This window comes from Acipenser ruthenus, chromosome 8 (assembly GCF_902713425.1).
Source record: "Acipenser ruthenus chromosome 8, fAciRut3.2 maternal haplotype, whole genome shotgun sequence".
Taxonomy (NCBI): Eukaryota; Metazoa; Chordata; class Actinopteri; order Acipenseriformes; family Acipenseridae; genus Acipenser; species Acipenser ruthenus.
The window spans coordinates 43,033,103-43,049,426 of record NC_081196.1 but is presented as its reverse complement, the minus strand read 5'-3'; the positions used below and the strand labels follow the sequence as shown (position 1 = coordinate 43,049,426).

General features: G+C 37.7%; 1 protein-coding gene across 6 annotated transcripts in view; it reads right to left on the bottom strand.

Annotated features, from left to right (window-relative positions):
- Window positions 1-16,324, bottom strand: part of LOC117406464 (dehydrogenase/reductase SDR family member on chromosome X) — a 67,333-nt gene that overhangs the window by 18,224 nt on the left and 32,785 nt on the right. For all 6 annotated transcript variants that reach the window (XM_034010518.3, XM_034010513.2, XM_034010514.2 and 3 more), the window contains one exon: window positions 16,153-16,221. In XM_034010518.3, the coding sequence (XP_033866409.2) occupies window positions 16,153-16,221 (69 nt within the window). The remainder of the gene's footprint in view (window positions 1-16,152; window positions 16,222-16,324) is intronic.

Here is a 16,324-nt window from a genome sequence, read left to right as displayed (position 1 = left end):
GTGCAGAATAGTTCATCAATGTGCTTAAGTGCACAGCTGAACTAAGCAATATTTGCTGAAATAGTTAGCAAGCATCATAAACAATGTTCTAAGAAGATCAACAGTAATCAATCATACCGAATGCATGATAATATAATATTAAATACCACTATTAGACAAATGTAGATAATTTACACTATTCCTTTAACTTTAAAAATACTACACTTTATCAGCATACATATATGAATGGGCCCTGTCATTTTAAGGTCATTATAATGCTAGATTGTAAGCCCTGTATTCCTGTAAGAGTCACCAAGCAAGTAGTCAATGTCTCAAAATCAACAAGTCAGGATTAATGAAGTAGCTATTTATAACAGCCTAATAACATCAAAGCAAATCATGTTTTGTAATTAAGCCCAGGGAAGATTTAACTCAAAAGCAAATTAGCATGGCTGTCAACTATTTCACTGACTGGTTCATATAGTGAGGATTGTTCACAAACAAACTGAGAAACTGAGAGGCTGTGTGGTCCAGTGGTTAAAGAAAAGGGCTTGTAACCAGGAGGTCCCCAGTTCAAATCCCACCTCAGCCACTGACTCATTGTGTGACCCTGAGCAAGTCACTTAACCTCCTTGTGCTCCGTCTTTCAGGTGAGACGTAATTGTAAGTGACTCTGCAGCTGATGCATAGTTCACACACCCTAGTCTCTATAAGTCGCCTTGGATAAAGGCGTCTGCTAAATAAACAAATAATAATAATAATAAAAAAACTGTATAAAAAGGTTGTTTCTAATATGGCAACATACATGGTTGTCTCTATTAAATATAAGCATGTGTGCTAACAAGAGATAACACTCTTACTACCTACACTATCTGCCCACTTTATTATGGCCTGTTAACCTGACTGGAATGGGGCATGTTCTCCAGGTATATCCTGGGTCCACTGATTAAAGTCAATAATGCATCCACCCACCGTGCAGAATTGGGTGACACCTCCCAAGACACCTTCCAGCACCTTGTGGCTTCAAGGCTGGAATCAGGGTAACGGTGGCCCAAACAGATATTTGGTATACAGTAGGTCCTAATAAACAGGCTAGGCAGTGTGTGTATAGTGTTTTTATAAAGGTTTGGAACAATAATAATAATAATAATTTATTTCTTAGCAGACGCCCTTATCCAGGGCGACTTGACAAGGTAATTCATAGATAGAAATTATTAACAGGGCTGAATGAATCACACAACACGGTCCATTACACTTGCTTGTGTTTCCTCAATAACTAGATCTCAGCCCTCATCTTAAGTAGAATATATAGTATAGAAAAATGAATGTATAGGTTGGTACAGATTGTAGGATGATTGTAAACAGTGTACCATACACATAAAAACAGAATAAACTATATGCATGCAATGGGCATACTGTGTCACTGAAATCCGCAAGATCAAAACAGAGGGGATCATTTGACTTGCATCCTCTGCCGTGTTCAGGTGAATTTATTATTTAGGGGTTTTATTCAGTGCTGAAAACTGGAGTGCAAGTATAACAGCTTTGTTGTTCCTACAGTAGGATGGAGCTTAGTTACCTTTTCTGTTGGCTGCTAGTATTCCCCTCCCCGGGGCCTATTAGACTCATGCCACTTGTAGATATGGGAGGAATGGTGACGCTGAGCCACATTTACATGTACCAGGGAATCAGCCTGTTGCTTTGATGTGATAGACACCACTTAGAAAAGGCTCTAAGAGGCTTCTGGGCATTCTCTGGAGGGTGGCTTTGATGAATCCCACCTGAGAAGTCAATCCCTTTTTTTTCTGATTCTCAGTCAAGTTTCAGCGTGTATTGACTGCCACCCTGGGCACTGCAGATACAGTAGGTGCTAGGGGTCTAAGTGGGTGAAAGTGGTTCTTTTCAGGCTCACTTCTTAATGTGAAACAATGGTTGTTCGAACAGTTTCTATTGCATGTGTCCAGTTTTCCAGAGTTGCCAGAAATCAGGCTTGCTGGCCTGCAACCCGTGCTTCCTCTCCAATGATCCAGCTGTCACGTGAGGGCCACCCAAATGAACCCCAAGTCATAAATGACAAGCGAGATTTAGCTCCGCAAACAGCTGGAACTGCTGCCCAAAATAAAGGGACCAGTACAGCTTTTTGGACCCTAAAACAAACCATGTAGTTTTACTATTATTTTCATTTCTAGTGATTTATGTAGTAATGCTTTTTGTGAGGTTTTTTTTTTTTTTTTTTTTAAGTAGTCTCCAGTGATAAAAGGAATATGTTGATCTTACAGCAGAAATATCAATCTAATGCATGAATAAAACAGTCCAGTTCTGATTATCAAGCATAGCAAACAGCTTTGGGAATAACAAATGATCACCGTTATTGATCTGTATTTTATGGAAGCTGTTCTTTGTAGTCCTGTGTTATGGTAGGACACATTTGTTATCTGCTTTTGTGCCTTGTGACTAAACTATACAGATGCAGGATAACCTCTGAATCTGGTGATTTTCCAAGAAACAAAATTGTAAGCAGCACAATGGGGATAGATTAGTCCAACAGGATAATTATGTGTGCCAGTTTGCTTGTATGGATGGAGGTTTATTTCCAGGACTCGTGAATGACTTGCTGCATTGATATAATGATTTATGTACTGCTTCCTAGTATTGAAGGTAGTTATTACAAAATATCCCCCCCCAGAAAAAAAAACCATCTAAAGCATCCATGCACTGGCTGTAATCATCTGTGAGCGCACATTGGCATGATTTGCAGTGTTAGGCAAACACTAGATTAGCCTGGTGTGAAATGTAATGGAAATGACCCATCATAGCAAGTAACTCCATCAATTGATTGCATCACAAAAAAATCTATACGCCTTTTCAGAATTCTAATTTGTCAGTCACCTAAGATGGCCCACATCCCCCAATGTGTCGTTATTGCAAAAACAAATCACATCTTTTTAAAGTTTCCATTTTCCTATGCTTGTCATTGCTACCGATGTATAACAGTTCATGGTCTATAGCAATTTCTCTAATCAAATGGGTATTGATATACAGTGCGTCTCAAAAGTATTCACCCCCTTGGACTTTTCTACATTTTATTGTGTTACAACATGGAATCAAATTGGATTTAATTAGGAGTTTTTGCCACTGATCAACACAAAAAAGTCCATAATGTCAAAGTGGAAAATAAAATCTACAAATTGTTCTAAATTAATTACAAATACAAAACAGAAAATAATTGATTGCATAAGTATTCACCCCCTTGAGTCAATATTTGGTATAGGCACCTTTGGCAGCAATTACAGCCATGAGTCTATTTGGATAAGTCTCTACCAGCTTTGCACATCTGGACACTGCAATTTTTGCCCATTCTTCTTTGCAAAATTGCTCAAGCTCCGTCAAGTTGGATGGGGATCTTTGGTGAACAGCAATTTTCAACTCTTTCCACATATTCTCAATTGGATTGAGGTCCGGGCTTTGACTGGGCCACTCCAGGACATTGACCTTTTTGTTTTTAAGCCACTCCAGTGTGGCTTTGGCTGTATGTTTGGGGTCATTGTCCTGCTGGAAGATGAATCTTCTCCTAAGTCCCAGGTCTCTTGCAGACTTCAGCAGGTTTTCCTCCAGGATTTCTCTGTACTTGCTGCATCCATTTTGCCCTCTATCTTCACAAGCTTTCCAGGCCCTGACGCAGAGAAGCATCCCCATAGGATGATGCTGCCACCACCATGCTTCACGGTAGGGATGGTGTTCTCAGGATGATGTGCGGTTTTAGGCTTGTGCCAAACATAGCGCTTAGCGTTGAGGCCAAAAAGCTCTATTTTGGTCTCATCAGACCATAGAATCTTCTTCCACTTGGTCTCAGAGTCTCCCACATGGCTTCTGGCAGACTCTAGCCGAGATCTGATGTGAGTTTCTTTCAACAATGGCTTTCTTTTTGCCACTCTCCCATAAAGGCAAGTTTTGTGAAGCACCCAGGCTATTGTTGCCGTATGCACAGTGTCTCCCAGCTCAGCCGTGAAAGACTGTAACTCCTTTAGAGTTGCCATAGACCTCTTGGTGGCCTCCCTGACTAGTGACCTTCTCACCCAGATACTCAGTTTTTGAGGACGGCCTGTTCTAGACAGATTCACAGTTGTGCCATATTCTCTCCATTTCTTAATAATGGACTTTACTGTGCTCCGGGGGATATTCAATGCCTTGGAAATGTTCTTATATCCTACCCCTGATTGGTGCTTTTGAAGAACCTTATTCCGTATTTGCTTTGAAGGTTCCTTCGTCTTCATGATGTAGTTTTTGTTAGGAAATGTACTAACCAACTGTGGGACCTCCCAGAGACAGGTGTATTTAACCTGAAATCATGTGAAACGCCTTAATTGCACACAGGTGGACTCCATTCAACTAATTATGTGACTTCTAAAGACAATTGGTTGCACCAGAGCTTATTTACGTGTGTCATAGCAAAGGGGGTGAATACTTATGCAATCAATTATTTTCTGTTTTAAATTTGTAATTAATTTAGAACAATTTGTAGATTTTATTTTTCACTTTGACATTATGGACTTTTTTTTGTGTTGATCAGTGGCAAAAACTCCTAATTAAATCCATTTTGATTCCATGTTGTAACACAATAAAATGTGGAAAAGTCCAAGGGGGGTGAATACTTTTGAGAGCCACTGTATTTCTTAGTATGATGTATACACCAGCAGAACAGGTTGTTATAAAATGAAACATATACAGGCCACTGTTTGCTCTAAATTATTAATACGGAAATACGGAGAGGGGGAAAAGTTTGTTACGACTATCACAATATATATATATATATATATATATATATATATATATAGAGAGAGAGAGAGTACTGTGCAAAAGTTTTAGGCAGGTGTGAAAAAATGCTGTAAAGTAAGAATGCTTTCAAAAATAGACATGTTAATAGATTATATTTATCAATTAACTAAATGCAAAGTGAGTGAACAGAAGAAAAATCTAAATCAAATCCATATTTGGTGTGACCACCCTTTGCCTTCAAAACAGCATCAATTCTTCTAGGTACACTTGCACAAAGTCAGGGATTTTGTAGGCATATAGTCAGGTGTATGATTAAACAATTATACCAAACAGGTGCTAATGATCATCAATTCAATATGTAGGTTGAAACACAATCATTAACTGAAACAGAAACAGCTGTGTACGAGGAATAAAACTGGGTGAGGAACAGCCAAACTCAGCTAACAAGGTGAGGTTGCTGAAGACAGTTTACTGTCAAAAGTCATACACCATGGCAAGACTGAGCACAGCAACAAGACACAAGGTAGTTATACTGCATCAGCAAGGTCTCTCCCAGGCAGAAATTTCAAGGCAGACAGGGGTTTCCAGATGTGCTGTCCAAGCTCTTTTGAAGAAGCACAAAGAAACGGGCAACGTTGAGGACCGTAGAAGCAGTGGTCGGCCAAGGAAACTTACTGCAGCAGATGAAAGACACATCATGCTTACTTCCCTTCGCAATCGGAAGATGTCCAGCAGTGCCATCAGCTCAGAATTGGCAGAAAACAGTGGGACCCTAGTACACCCATCTACTGTCCGGAGAAGTCTGGTCAGAAGTGGCCTTCATGGAAGACTTGCGGCCAAAAAGCCATACCTCCGACATGGAAACAAGGCCAAGCGACTCAACTATGCACGAAAACACAGGAACTGGGGTGCAGAAAAATGGCAGCAGGTGCTCTGGACTGATGAGTCAAAATTTGAAATATTTGGCTGTAGCAGAAGGCAGTTTGTTCGCCAAAGGGCTGGACAGCGGTACACGAATGAGTGTCTGCAGGCAACAGTGAAGCATGGTGGAGGTTCCTTGCAATTTTGGGGCTGCATTTCTGCAAATGGAGTTGGGGATTTGGTCAGAATTAATGGTCTCCTCAATGCTGAGAAGTACAGGCAGATACTTATCCATCATGCAATACCATCAGGGAGGCATCTGATTGGCCCCAAATTTATTCTGCAGCATGACATCGACCCCAAACATACAGCGAAAGTCATTAAGAACTATCTTCAGTGTAAAGAAGAACAAGGAGTCCTGGAAGTGATGGTATGGCCCCCACAGAGCCCTGATCTCAACATCATCGAGCCTGTCTGGGATTACATGAAGAGAGAGAAGCAACTGAGGCTGCCTAAATTCACAGAAGAACTGTGGTTAGTTCTCCAAGATGTTTGGGCCAACCTACCTGCCGAGTTCCTTCAAAAACTGTGTGTAAGTGTACCAAGAAGAATTGATGCTGTTTTGAAGGCAAAGGGTGGTCACACCAAATATTGATTTGATGTAGATTTTTCTTCTGTTCACTCACTTTGCATTTTGTTAATTGATAAACTATTAACATGTCTATTTTTGAAAGCTTTCTTACTTTACAGCATTTTTTCACACCTGCCTAAAACTTTTGCACAGTACTGTATATATATATATATATATATATATATATATATATATATATATATATACACACAAGTATTAGCACTCTACACTTAATATAAGGTAATTGACTCCGAGCAGTCAGAGAAAGAGTAAGTGCTGTGTAAACCTGTGAGTTTGTGATTGTGTCGGTGCCACGTAAACGGATTAGCCGTCCTGCAAGTTAGTCAGGGAAATTACCTGTTTAGTTAGTACTCCAAAACAGAGTTAGGTGTTTATTTTGTGTTTATTATCGTGTTTAATTAGAAAATAGCGCAACCACTTAAACTCCATTTCTCTGTCCTGGGTCGTAATTTTAAAGGGGCATGAACCCGTGTGAGGTGCAATCCTTTCACTATATATATATATATATATATATATATATATATATATAACATTTGAGATGACATGTATTTGTACTAAGTACACATCTGTACTGTAATACCAAAAACCCATGTTTCACTGTTTTCTGCTTTGAGTTGTCTTACAACAAACCTATATTCAAAAATCCATTTGTTAAACAAATGGATATCGGCCCCTGAAATCATTGTATATTTTTTTGCTTTGCCAGTTCAATAATTAAATTGCAAATCTCTATTTGGCCGTGCAATTTTACATCAAGGAAAGGATCTTTTTTGTTGTATTTCTTAAAAAATACTGTCATACAACACTGCATTTCAAAGCTTGGTTAATTGCAGATAGTGAATTTAAAGTAAAGTGCAGAGTGCCTTGTTCTCTAAATTACAGTGCTCAATCTGATTAGAATCTCATCTTGCTTTACAAATTCATAATCAGTGTTGCAAAGATTTCATAGTTTTCATTTAAGTCAAAGGAATCATTTATACTCTAGAAAACATGCTTAATAGTTTACAAGCAGTATTATAAAAAGCCTGCATTTGTCAACATGTAAATATTTAAACAATGTGGTTTTTGTAATGCTGATCATTTGGTTATTTGTGCACAGTAAAAACAGGCCAATGGACATCGCTAACATTGTACATTGTTTTTACCACTTCTTAGAACTACTAAGAAAAGGCTGTTGGTCCAAGGGGCAGTTAAACATGTATGTTGTGCAACACAGAATATGTGTACTGTTAGTGGTGCCTCTGCTATATGCCTAAATCAGTTATAGTGAGGATATTAAATCACTAAAACAGATGTATTTAACTGAATAGCAATGTTAGCTGGTGGTTCACAAGCCAGCAGACTTTAGATTTTATGTAATTGTGTTGAAAACGTTTGCCATTTAGATCTAGGCTTCAGGGGTAGAGGTCTGTGTGGTCCAGTGGTTAAAGAAAAGGGCTTGTAACCAGAAAGTTCCCGGTTCAAATCCCACCTCAACTTCTGACTCATTGTGTGACCCTGAGCAAGTCACTTAACCTCCTTGTGCTCCGACTTTTGGGTGAAACGTAATTGTAAGTGACTCTGATGCATAGTTTACACACCCTAGTCTCTGTAAGTTGCCTTGGATAAAGGCGTCTGCTAAATAAACAAATAATAATAATAGAGGTCGTGCGCTCATACCAGATTAAAAATCCATTGGAACTGGCTTTAAGCTTGCTTGGAGAATCCTGTGACAAAACAGTCTTCCTCATTTCATTCAAATCATGTGACCTTTTTTTGTCTATATAAGTTTAAAGTTGGCGGGGCTGGCTGAATTGAAAGGTCACATTGCCGGGTTTTATCGACAAGCTCAAATCAGCTCAAAGCCAGTTAAATGCATATTCAAAGAACTCAATACAGTAACTCGATATTGGAGCAACAGACCCATTAACCACTCAAAACTAAAATGTAATAAAGAAATAGTCATTTGAAGCAACTTCAATAGATTGATTTCTGCTGTCTTGAACTATTTGATTAGTGTTGTTTGCTTTTGGGATGAACAGAGTGCAACCACCACACTACTTTGTTCTCCTTTTTGGGTGGTTGTTGCCTGACAACCACCCTAGATAGATAATGTTCTCCTCATTAAAAATATAAAAAAATATATAAAAAATGTCAAAGAGCAATCTGTGCATTGTTACCCTAAATATGACCCATTTGTTACCAATGCCTAATGACATCTGTTCTCTATTCTACCCCTGAAAAGTTTTTTGAATGGTGACTACCAAGGCTGGTAAGACTGGAGATGATGATCTATTTAGTGATAGCAACATATTTAGTAAGTAAGGGGTCTGAGTGAGGTAATATGGCCACAAAATCTCCACCCCCAGTTGTTCTGTATATCATTTGTTGTTTCCATAACTTGTGTCAGTACTATATTTATATGTTATTTCTATTTTAAGATAATTGGTTAACAAAAAAGATAGTCCTGTGATAAAGTATGCACCATGTACTTTATTTTGAGATAAGCTTTGTGAGCTTTGATCTTCCATAAGCTTTAAAATATTAATCATTTTGCCCTTATTTAATTCAGCATTCAAACTTTATCAAGGATGACCTTTTCCTGGGAAATGACTATATAATTCAGATGTTCTTTTAAAAAAAAAAAAAAAAACCCCAAAACACTGACTTACTTGACTGCAAATTCCAATTAACCTTTGTGCGCTAACCATCATTTGCCCTAGCATGCTCTGCATCCCTTCATTTGAGCATGACTAAATCATTAAATACTTGAACACTAACCGATTCAAATAACACCACAAGTGGAAATGTTATTAGACAACATTTATATATGAAGGACAAAGGGGATTATTACTTAAAACCACTGCCTTAAACTTAATGGCGTATTCCATCTACAGCGTTACCCGAGAAAGAGGGCAAGCTTACATGAGAGAACAAAGCACATACTTGTTTCAGCTTTTGTGCTTTAAAGAATGTAAACAGGATACAATACTGAATATCAAAAAACATTATGGATTTACCACACCATAGATTCCTACCTTTTGGCCCATAATAACTGCTGCACAGGAAGTTAATTAATTGTGTGGTGGAAGACATCACCAGAATCAAAGTTTGGGGCCAAAAACAACAACATATTGATTGAATGTTACCCGTTTGTATAATAATTAAAAAAAAAAAAAAAAAAGAAGAAATTATCGTTGACTAACGTTCTATTTGCAGGTCTTATCTCACTCAAACAACTTAATTTCTTATATCATTTCATCACATCTGAAGTCCCCTGCAGAAAGAGTAGTACTAAGTGTTGACCTTACAAGAAGACGACGACGAGAAGATATCATCCTCATCACTAATTATACTGGCATGAACGGTGATAGGACACTCAGCTGAAAATCAGGTGCTGAGTATGCATCCCAGTCTCCCCCTGTGCATCACCATGTGTCTACTGGAAAAACCAGCTCCTGCCATGGCTTTTTTCTAAATGTGATAGAGTAAAGCCTGCCGCACACAGCCCGACTCAAGCCGTCCCGACTCATCTCAACTGGCTGTACAGAGTTTGGATGAATCGTATCAGTGTGCGTGCCCTTAAAACCAAGACTATGCAGATTTCAGTCGGGATGTCTCCTGATTTGAAGATTGAACATGTTGAATCTTTTTCAGACGCAGTTTTGTTCGGATGTGATCAGTCTGTCTGTGTGCAGCGGTTGCCGACCAAGACTGACTAAGACTGATTAGTCATAAGGGTGTCAACCAATGGTGAAGCAGGTTGAAGTGACGTAGCTTGTCATGTAACTTGTCACAAGATGGTGGAATATTGACAGCTTTCGTTCCACAGGTAAAAATACATTAGTCTTGAATTACTCTGAGTGTCCTGAATTCAAAAATATCAGATATGTGCACATTTGAATAGGTTTTTTTATACGTTTACTAATCAAAGGTAAATGATCAATTTACATTTTTATTATCAATCTACTGGCAGCCTATATTTTCTTACTGCGCTAAAACAGAAGTAACCGGTGTGTCGATCTCCAATAGGTCACAAATCACAAGCCCCTAGATCCACACGCTGAGAAAAAAAAAAAAACACCAAAGTAAAATAAAAAAATCAACAGGTTGGATTTTATTTACCACAGGCTAAAGTGTAGTAGACAAGCTATACAAAAAGTCAAACGCTGCCTGAAACGTTTGCACTGTGTAAATTGTCAATTAATTAATAGGCTAAGCGCTTCTGGTTGCCTCCCAGCGCTGTCTCCGCCGTCTAATCAGCATTCGATGTCATGCATAAGATGAGGGTCGCTATGTTGGGCTAAGTTAATACAAAAATGTGTACAGGGCAGTATTAATTAAATCTGCATACATAGTAATCACCAGGATCTAGTTGTGGTCCGTCTAATTCAGTCTTAGCAGTGTGCAACACCCAGTCGGGAAAAACTCAATTGTGACGTCGAACCAAAACTGAGCACAACTGATCATAAAATGTGTGCATACTCAGATGTGATGAGTTGAGATGGCCTGAGTCGGGCTGTGTGCAGAGGGCTTTAGGGAGTAGGCTTCTTCTGGTTATTGCAAGCACATCTCAGTGCTTCCTTTCATGCTTGTATGCCTGTCTTTAACAATAAATGTTGGCTGTTCAACGAGCACCCCATGATTTGTTCATTTTGTCTTTGGATGACAACAATATAAAACCACAAGGCTTAGAACATCCCTGGGAAAGATGCCAACGAGTAAAACAATTTCCTCTAAAATACAATTTCATTAAGGCAATATAAATGTCCTTTTGGGTTTGTGCAACTTTGAAAATGGAAATGTAGTGTAAGGATACTGGTGTATAACAGTCTACTTTCTAGGCAGCCTTGAAAAGTCAGGTGTGACTTACACAGGAGCGACTCATGACTCAGTTTCAAAAAATGTAGCATTTTTTATTTTATTAAAAAATATGTATTTCCTAGCTCTAATTAAGTTTGATCTCCAAACAATATTACAGAAGGGGAAAGAAAGTACAGAAGCTTCATAAATTCAGCCGCAGACATAGTGGTTAAAAGGGGACTTTTCTACTGAAATAAATAATTAGTAAGACTGGTAAATAATGATCTAAGCAGAAACAACAATAGAGAATGATAAAGGACACAAGTAATAGGATTTTAAACTGATAAGAAAATAAATGACAAGAAAATGCAGATGGTATAATTTATTCATCTAATACACCACTGCTTGATTTCACAGAGAAATATACTGTATCGGCTACATGTTTGGCTACATGTATATTCTCTCTGAAACCACTGATGCATGGTTCAGTATTTCTCAGGCTGCAAGTACAGTACTACATGCCCAGAAAGCTACAGTGAAAAAGGTTTGTAGCAGAAAATCCTAAATCAAGTGCATGGTCTTCTACACATTGGTGTGGTCAGTACTGCAGAAACATCCAAGTGAAAATCTGGCCACTATATGAATGTACAGGGCTAGAAAGGTGACCTTGGATTATTATTCTGTTCAAATTATGCTTGCAAGTAAAAAACAAAAACAAAAATGCTTTAAGGCTAATGGTTTATTATATATAAAAAAAATTCTAGTCCTGATGTTGTGGATTTTCATATTGAATAATACACAAGTACAAAATGTCATTGTACCGTCAATGACTGTAATATAAGTGATTCATACCTTGTACCATAATCTTCCATATTTTGCTCAATTTGTAAATTTGCAGCTATTAAGAGTAATATTTTAAAGGCACTTACACAATAAAACCCACGATCTAAAAAGCAGCAGATCTAAACAGCTCTGTGTAAACACTGATATTAATGGAGGGTATGCAAATAAAATATCAGCACAAGTATGTGAGTATCTCTTGTTTATTTCTCTCTGTAACTGTATGTAAAACACCTAGGATGTTGGTGTTTTAATGATTTAAATAAAGGCAGTAAAGGAACTCCAAATAAAATTGTCAATTAGTTTTTCACAGGTAGTTTTTTTTTTACTTATGACAAATACACAAAACCTTTATCATATTTTGTAATCTGTCAATGCTGTCAAATGCTTTTATAACTTACAGTGCCTACTGTGCAGTCATTTAAGAAGCAGTGACCATTTATTGTTTAATTGTTTTATTATCAACTGCAGCAGTATGTGTTGCCAGTATAACATATTACCAGTAAAACAAAAACGGTGCAGTGATCATACTTTTAATTTCTACTGTACTTCTTGAGCTATAACAGACCTTGAATATGTAATTTATTGTATAACGTCCCATTGCAGCAAAATGTCATACTGTCAACATCAAGTTATAGGGTTGGAAGAAGATTGTGTCCTCACAGCTTAAACTACTAATAGTCTTGCTCAAGAGTGCTTTAATACAGCTGAAGCATTCATAATTTGCGAAGTATTTTAGGTTTTTGACTCGGTTGGAATAGAGTTCTTGTTTTGAGTAAGTACAAAAGAACTGCTACAAGGACAGGTTTAAAACACAGACACATGAGTATATTCTTTAAGGAACTTACCAAGACATTATCAAGAGCCATCTGTGATTTACAGTTAACTTGCAGTATAAACTATTTTCTCTGTGCTGCCTTGAAATAGCTATCCTCTCTTACAGCAACGTAAAGGCAGACGTACAGTATGGTAAGCTGATAAGATTTATCTCTGACCTCTTGAGAACGTGAAGTGAGATGGTTTTTTATTCAAAGAGTAGCTTGTTTCAATGAGAACACTATGTAACACAATTTTTGTTCCTGGGTAGTAAGTGTTATTTCCTAATTGCTTCCAGGATCTTCTTTATCTGTGGTCTGACGAAGACCCCGGCTTTGACCTTTGCCTCAGACAGCTTAGGGAAGAAGTCTTTGAGGTACTTGAAGGCTGCCGACTCCTTATCTAGAGCTCTGACAAATTGTTTCATAAGGCCCAATTTGATGTGCAGTGGTGGCATCAGCACCTTCCGGGGGTCCACCAGTGGCTCCCACTTGACGTTGTTCCTCCCCACAGAGAACTCGGTCCGCTGTGGCCAGTCCCGCCTGTGGTAGTGCGCCTTGGTGTCCCTGCTGTCCCAAAGGCAAAGATAGCAGGGAAACTTGGTAAAACCGCCTTGGAGACCCATCAGGAATGCCACCATTTTGAAGTCTCCTATGACCTTGATACCATCTCAGAAAAATGCAGATATGTATCCACTTAGGCAGCTGGAACTAAACTGAACTGGTGGGCTTAAGGCCCCTGTATTTATACTACTATTTATATTACTGGAAAGTTCTAGAAAGTTCTAGAAGTTACTCCAAGTTTACTCAGCACTGAATCTATCTGGAATGTTCTGGAAAATAGGTACATTTCAAAATATCACTGTCCTGGTCACAAAAGCAAAGTTTGTGGGGAATAATAGCCATTTTCTATACTTTTGAGGCATAAGCAATTAGGAAATAACACTTACTACCCAGGAACCAAAAAAAATAATAAAAAATTGTTACACGGTGGAATCAATTCCCAACAAATGGGAATATACACTGTGATCTATTCCCCTGTAAATGTTCCGACACTAATGAGATTAGATGCTTGCTATAGATTTGTGTCTGGGAGGTTTCACGCCAAGTTAAACCTTTACCAATTCATCAGGTTTTACACCCCGTTTGCCGACTTTGATAGCTAAACAAGAAGCTGTAACACAATAATTTACGAGGGCAATTTAAAAGCACCATGCTTAAATATCTTATTTTAAAAGGTGAAACTAGGGCATTAATAAAAAAAAATGTAATTGTACATTTAATATTCATACTAACAACATTCCCACTAACAACATTTGATATATTTTTTCTCTTCCTTGTCCACTTTATGTGCTTAGCTATTAGAACCCCTCCTGAGCCCAATGCTCCATGTTGCATCAAGAATATACAGGGTCAGATTACCTGTAACACAGGAAGTAAATGAGGAAAAGAAAGTAAATGAGGAAAAGAAACTGCTCAGCCAAGTCAAATAAGAGTTGATATAATAATTTTTTCCCCTAAAATCAATACTAATTCATTTGGGAGAAAAAAAAAAGGAACCACAGACCATATTGTTAAATACAAGTCAAGGTCAGTAATAGATTCTAAGATATGGTTCAGAGACAATGCTTGGCTGGTTTAACGTCCATTCTTCCCACCGATTTGAGCCCCATATAATAAGAGTGCAGTTATTTTTCTGGACTGTTGAGCTGTACCGCACTGTAAAGAACATGTATAAATAAAGAAATCCATAAAACTAAAACCATAAAATGTGTATAATCTTTATATGAAAGTGGTTTGTCACGGGGCTACAGAAGAACTGTTAACCTCTTATTTCTTCTTTGCTGCCATCTTTAAAAATGGATTCTTGCTAGGGTTGCCACTCGTTCTGGTTTAGCCTGGATTTTTCTCTTTTTGAGGCAGCTGTCCTGGGAAATCTGTAAGGATTCATGGGTTTGAAGGACTTGTGGTGAAATAATTAACTTGGTAATCAGTCTCCTTCACAGTTTAATAATTCTCTGTGAAGGTGGGGCACAACGACTATATAAAGACTTTAATCAGGTGACAGCAAGTCACAATTCATCATTACACTGTACTATAGATTTCATTATCTGTTGAAAATAATTTCCTTTGTATATGGTAATACCTGTCTGCACTATAGAATGTGTACAGTGGTGTGCACAATGCATTAATGCTAGCATTAATTTTACTACCCTTAATTAGCTTAATTATACTGTATGTGGCCACTTTGATACTGAAACAAGTGCTAAAAAAAATATGTTTTTCTGACTTAAAAAAAAAAAAAATCTGGAGTAGCAATAACCATAAGGACTCGGGCCCTAACAGTATTGCAAACTGAGGTGCTTTGTTTATCACCAGATGTATTTCCAATTGATATGACAGAAGCGTTTAAAAAGACTATGAAAAAATAGTAGTTAGATTTGAATGAGAAACTATACACAGAAATGCCCTTTCCCCAAAGCCTCAGAAGTAGTTGAAACAGAGTGCATTAGCCACACAAGATGGCAATAGATGCAATGAACATCATGACACAGACATCCACGCCAAGAAGCACCTTGATGGTTTGGTCCAGTGTGACAGAAAATGACAGATTGTGAAGCATTGTCAGAAACATTGTAGATATAATCACAAATACTCAGGGGGACTTGTTGATTCCCCAGGCAGAATCTTACAGGCAATGAAAGGGAATGGACATAAACATAAACAAAATAATACTGGCACTAAAAACAGATGGAGACCGATTACCAAGTCAATTATTTTATCACAAGTCCCTCAATGCTCATCTATAACCCATGAAAGCTTGTTTCAGAACTTTGCAAGAATTTTCTTCTGTGGAGCACAGGATATGAATACGCTGGGTTATATCTACAGTAATCCAGCCAAAAGGAATGAAGGTGTTTAATGGAACAGGTGGAAAAAGCATCACAGGGAATACTTGCGCATAATGTATTCAATATGCTTGGCTATTGGTATTAAAATCTGAAAATATGTTGAATGAAATACATGCCCGCTCTAGTACACCAATCAAAGTGTTTTTGTGTTCTTTTCGTACAGCTAAGGCCAAAAGGTTTGTATCACCCTATAGTCTTAACTCATTTTGCTTCCTAAAGTCAAGTGAATCCTGCAGAATAATGTTACGTTAACATATTAAATTGCATACTGCTTTTTAGTTTTCCATATACTTAACATGAAATACTGTACTACTATTATGGCTTCCGGTAGACTTTTGCAATATAATTTTGTAGTTTGGTTGATTACATGATGTTAAATAAAATACCTAAATTATGTTAATACAGTTTTTTTTTTTTTTTTTAAATTATGTCCTAAAATTCTAGGTGATGAAAAACTTTTGGCCATAGCTGTAGCTTATCCTTTTTATATTACTTTTATTCTCAAAATCAGAAACGCAGTAAATCATTACTGTACCTTTTTGATGTAGGTTCTCTTCTTTGATCCGTTTCACTGCCTCTTGGCCCTCGTTTTCTGAATTTCCAGCTAAAAAGGAAGAAAACCGGTTAACGGCCAGAGGAACTTAATCTGCCTTGAGTAAAGATTCTCTCCTTAGAAGCTGACAGGTGATCATTTACATTTCAATTAG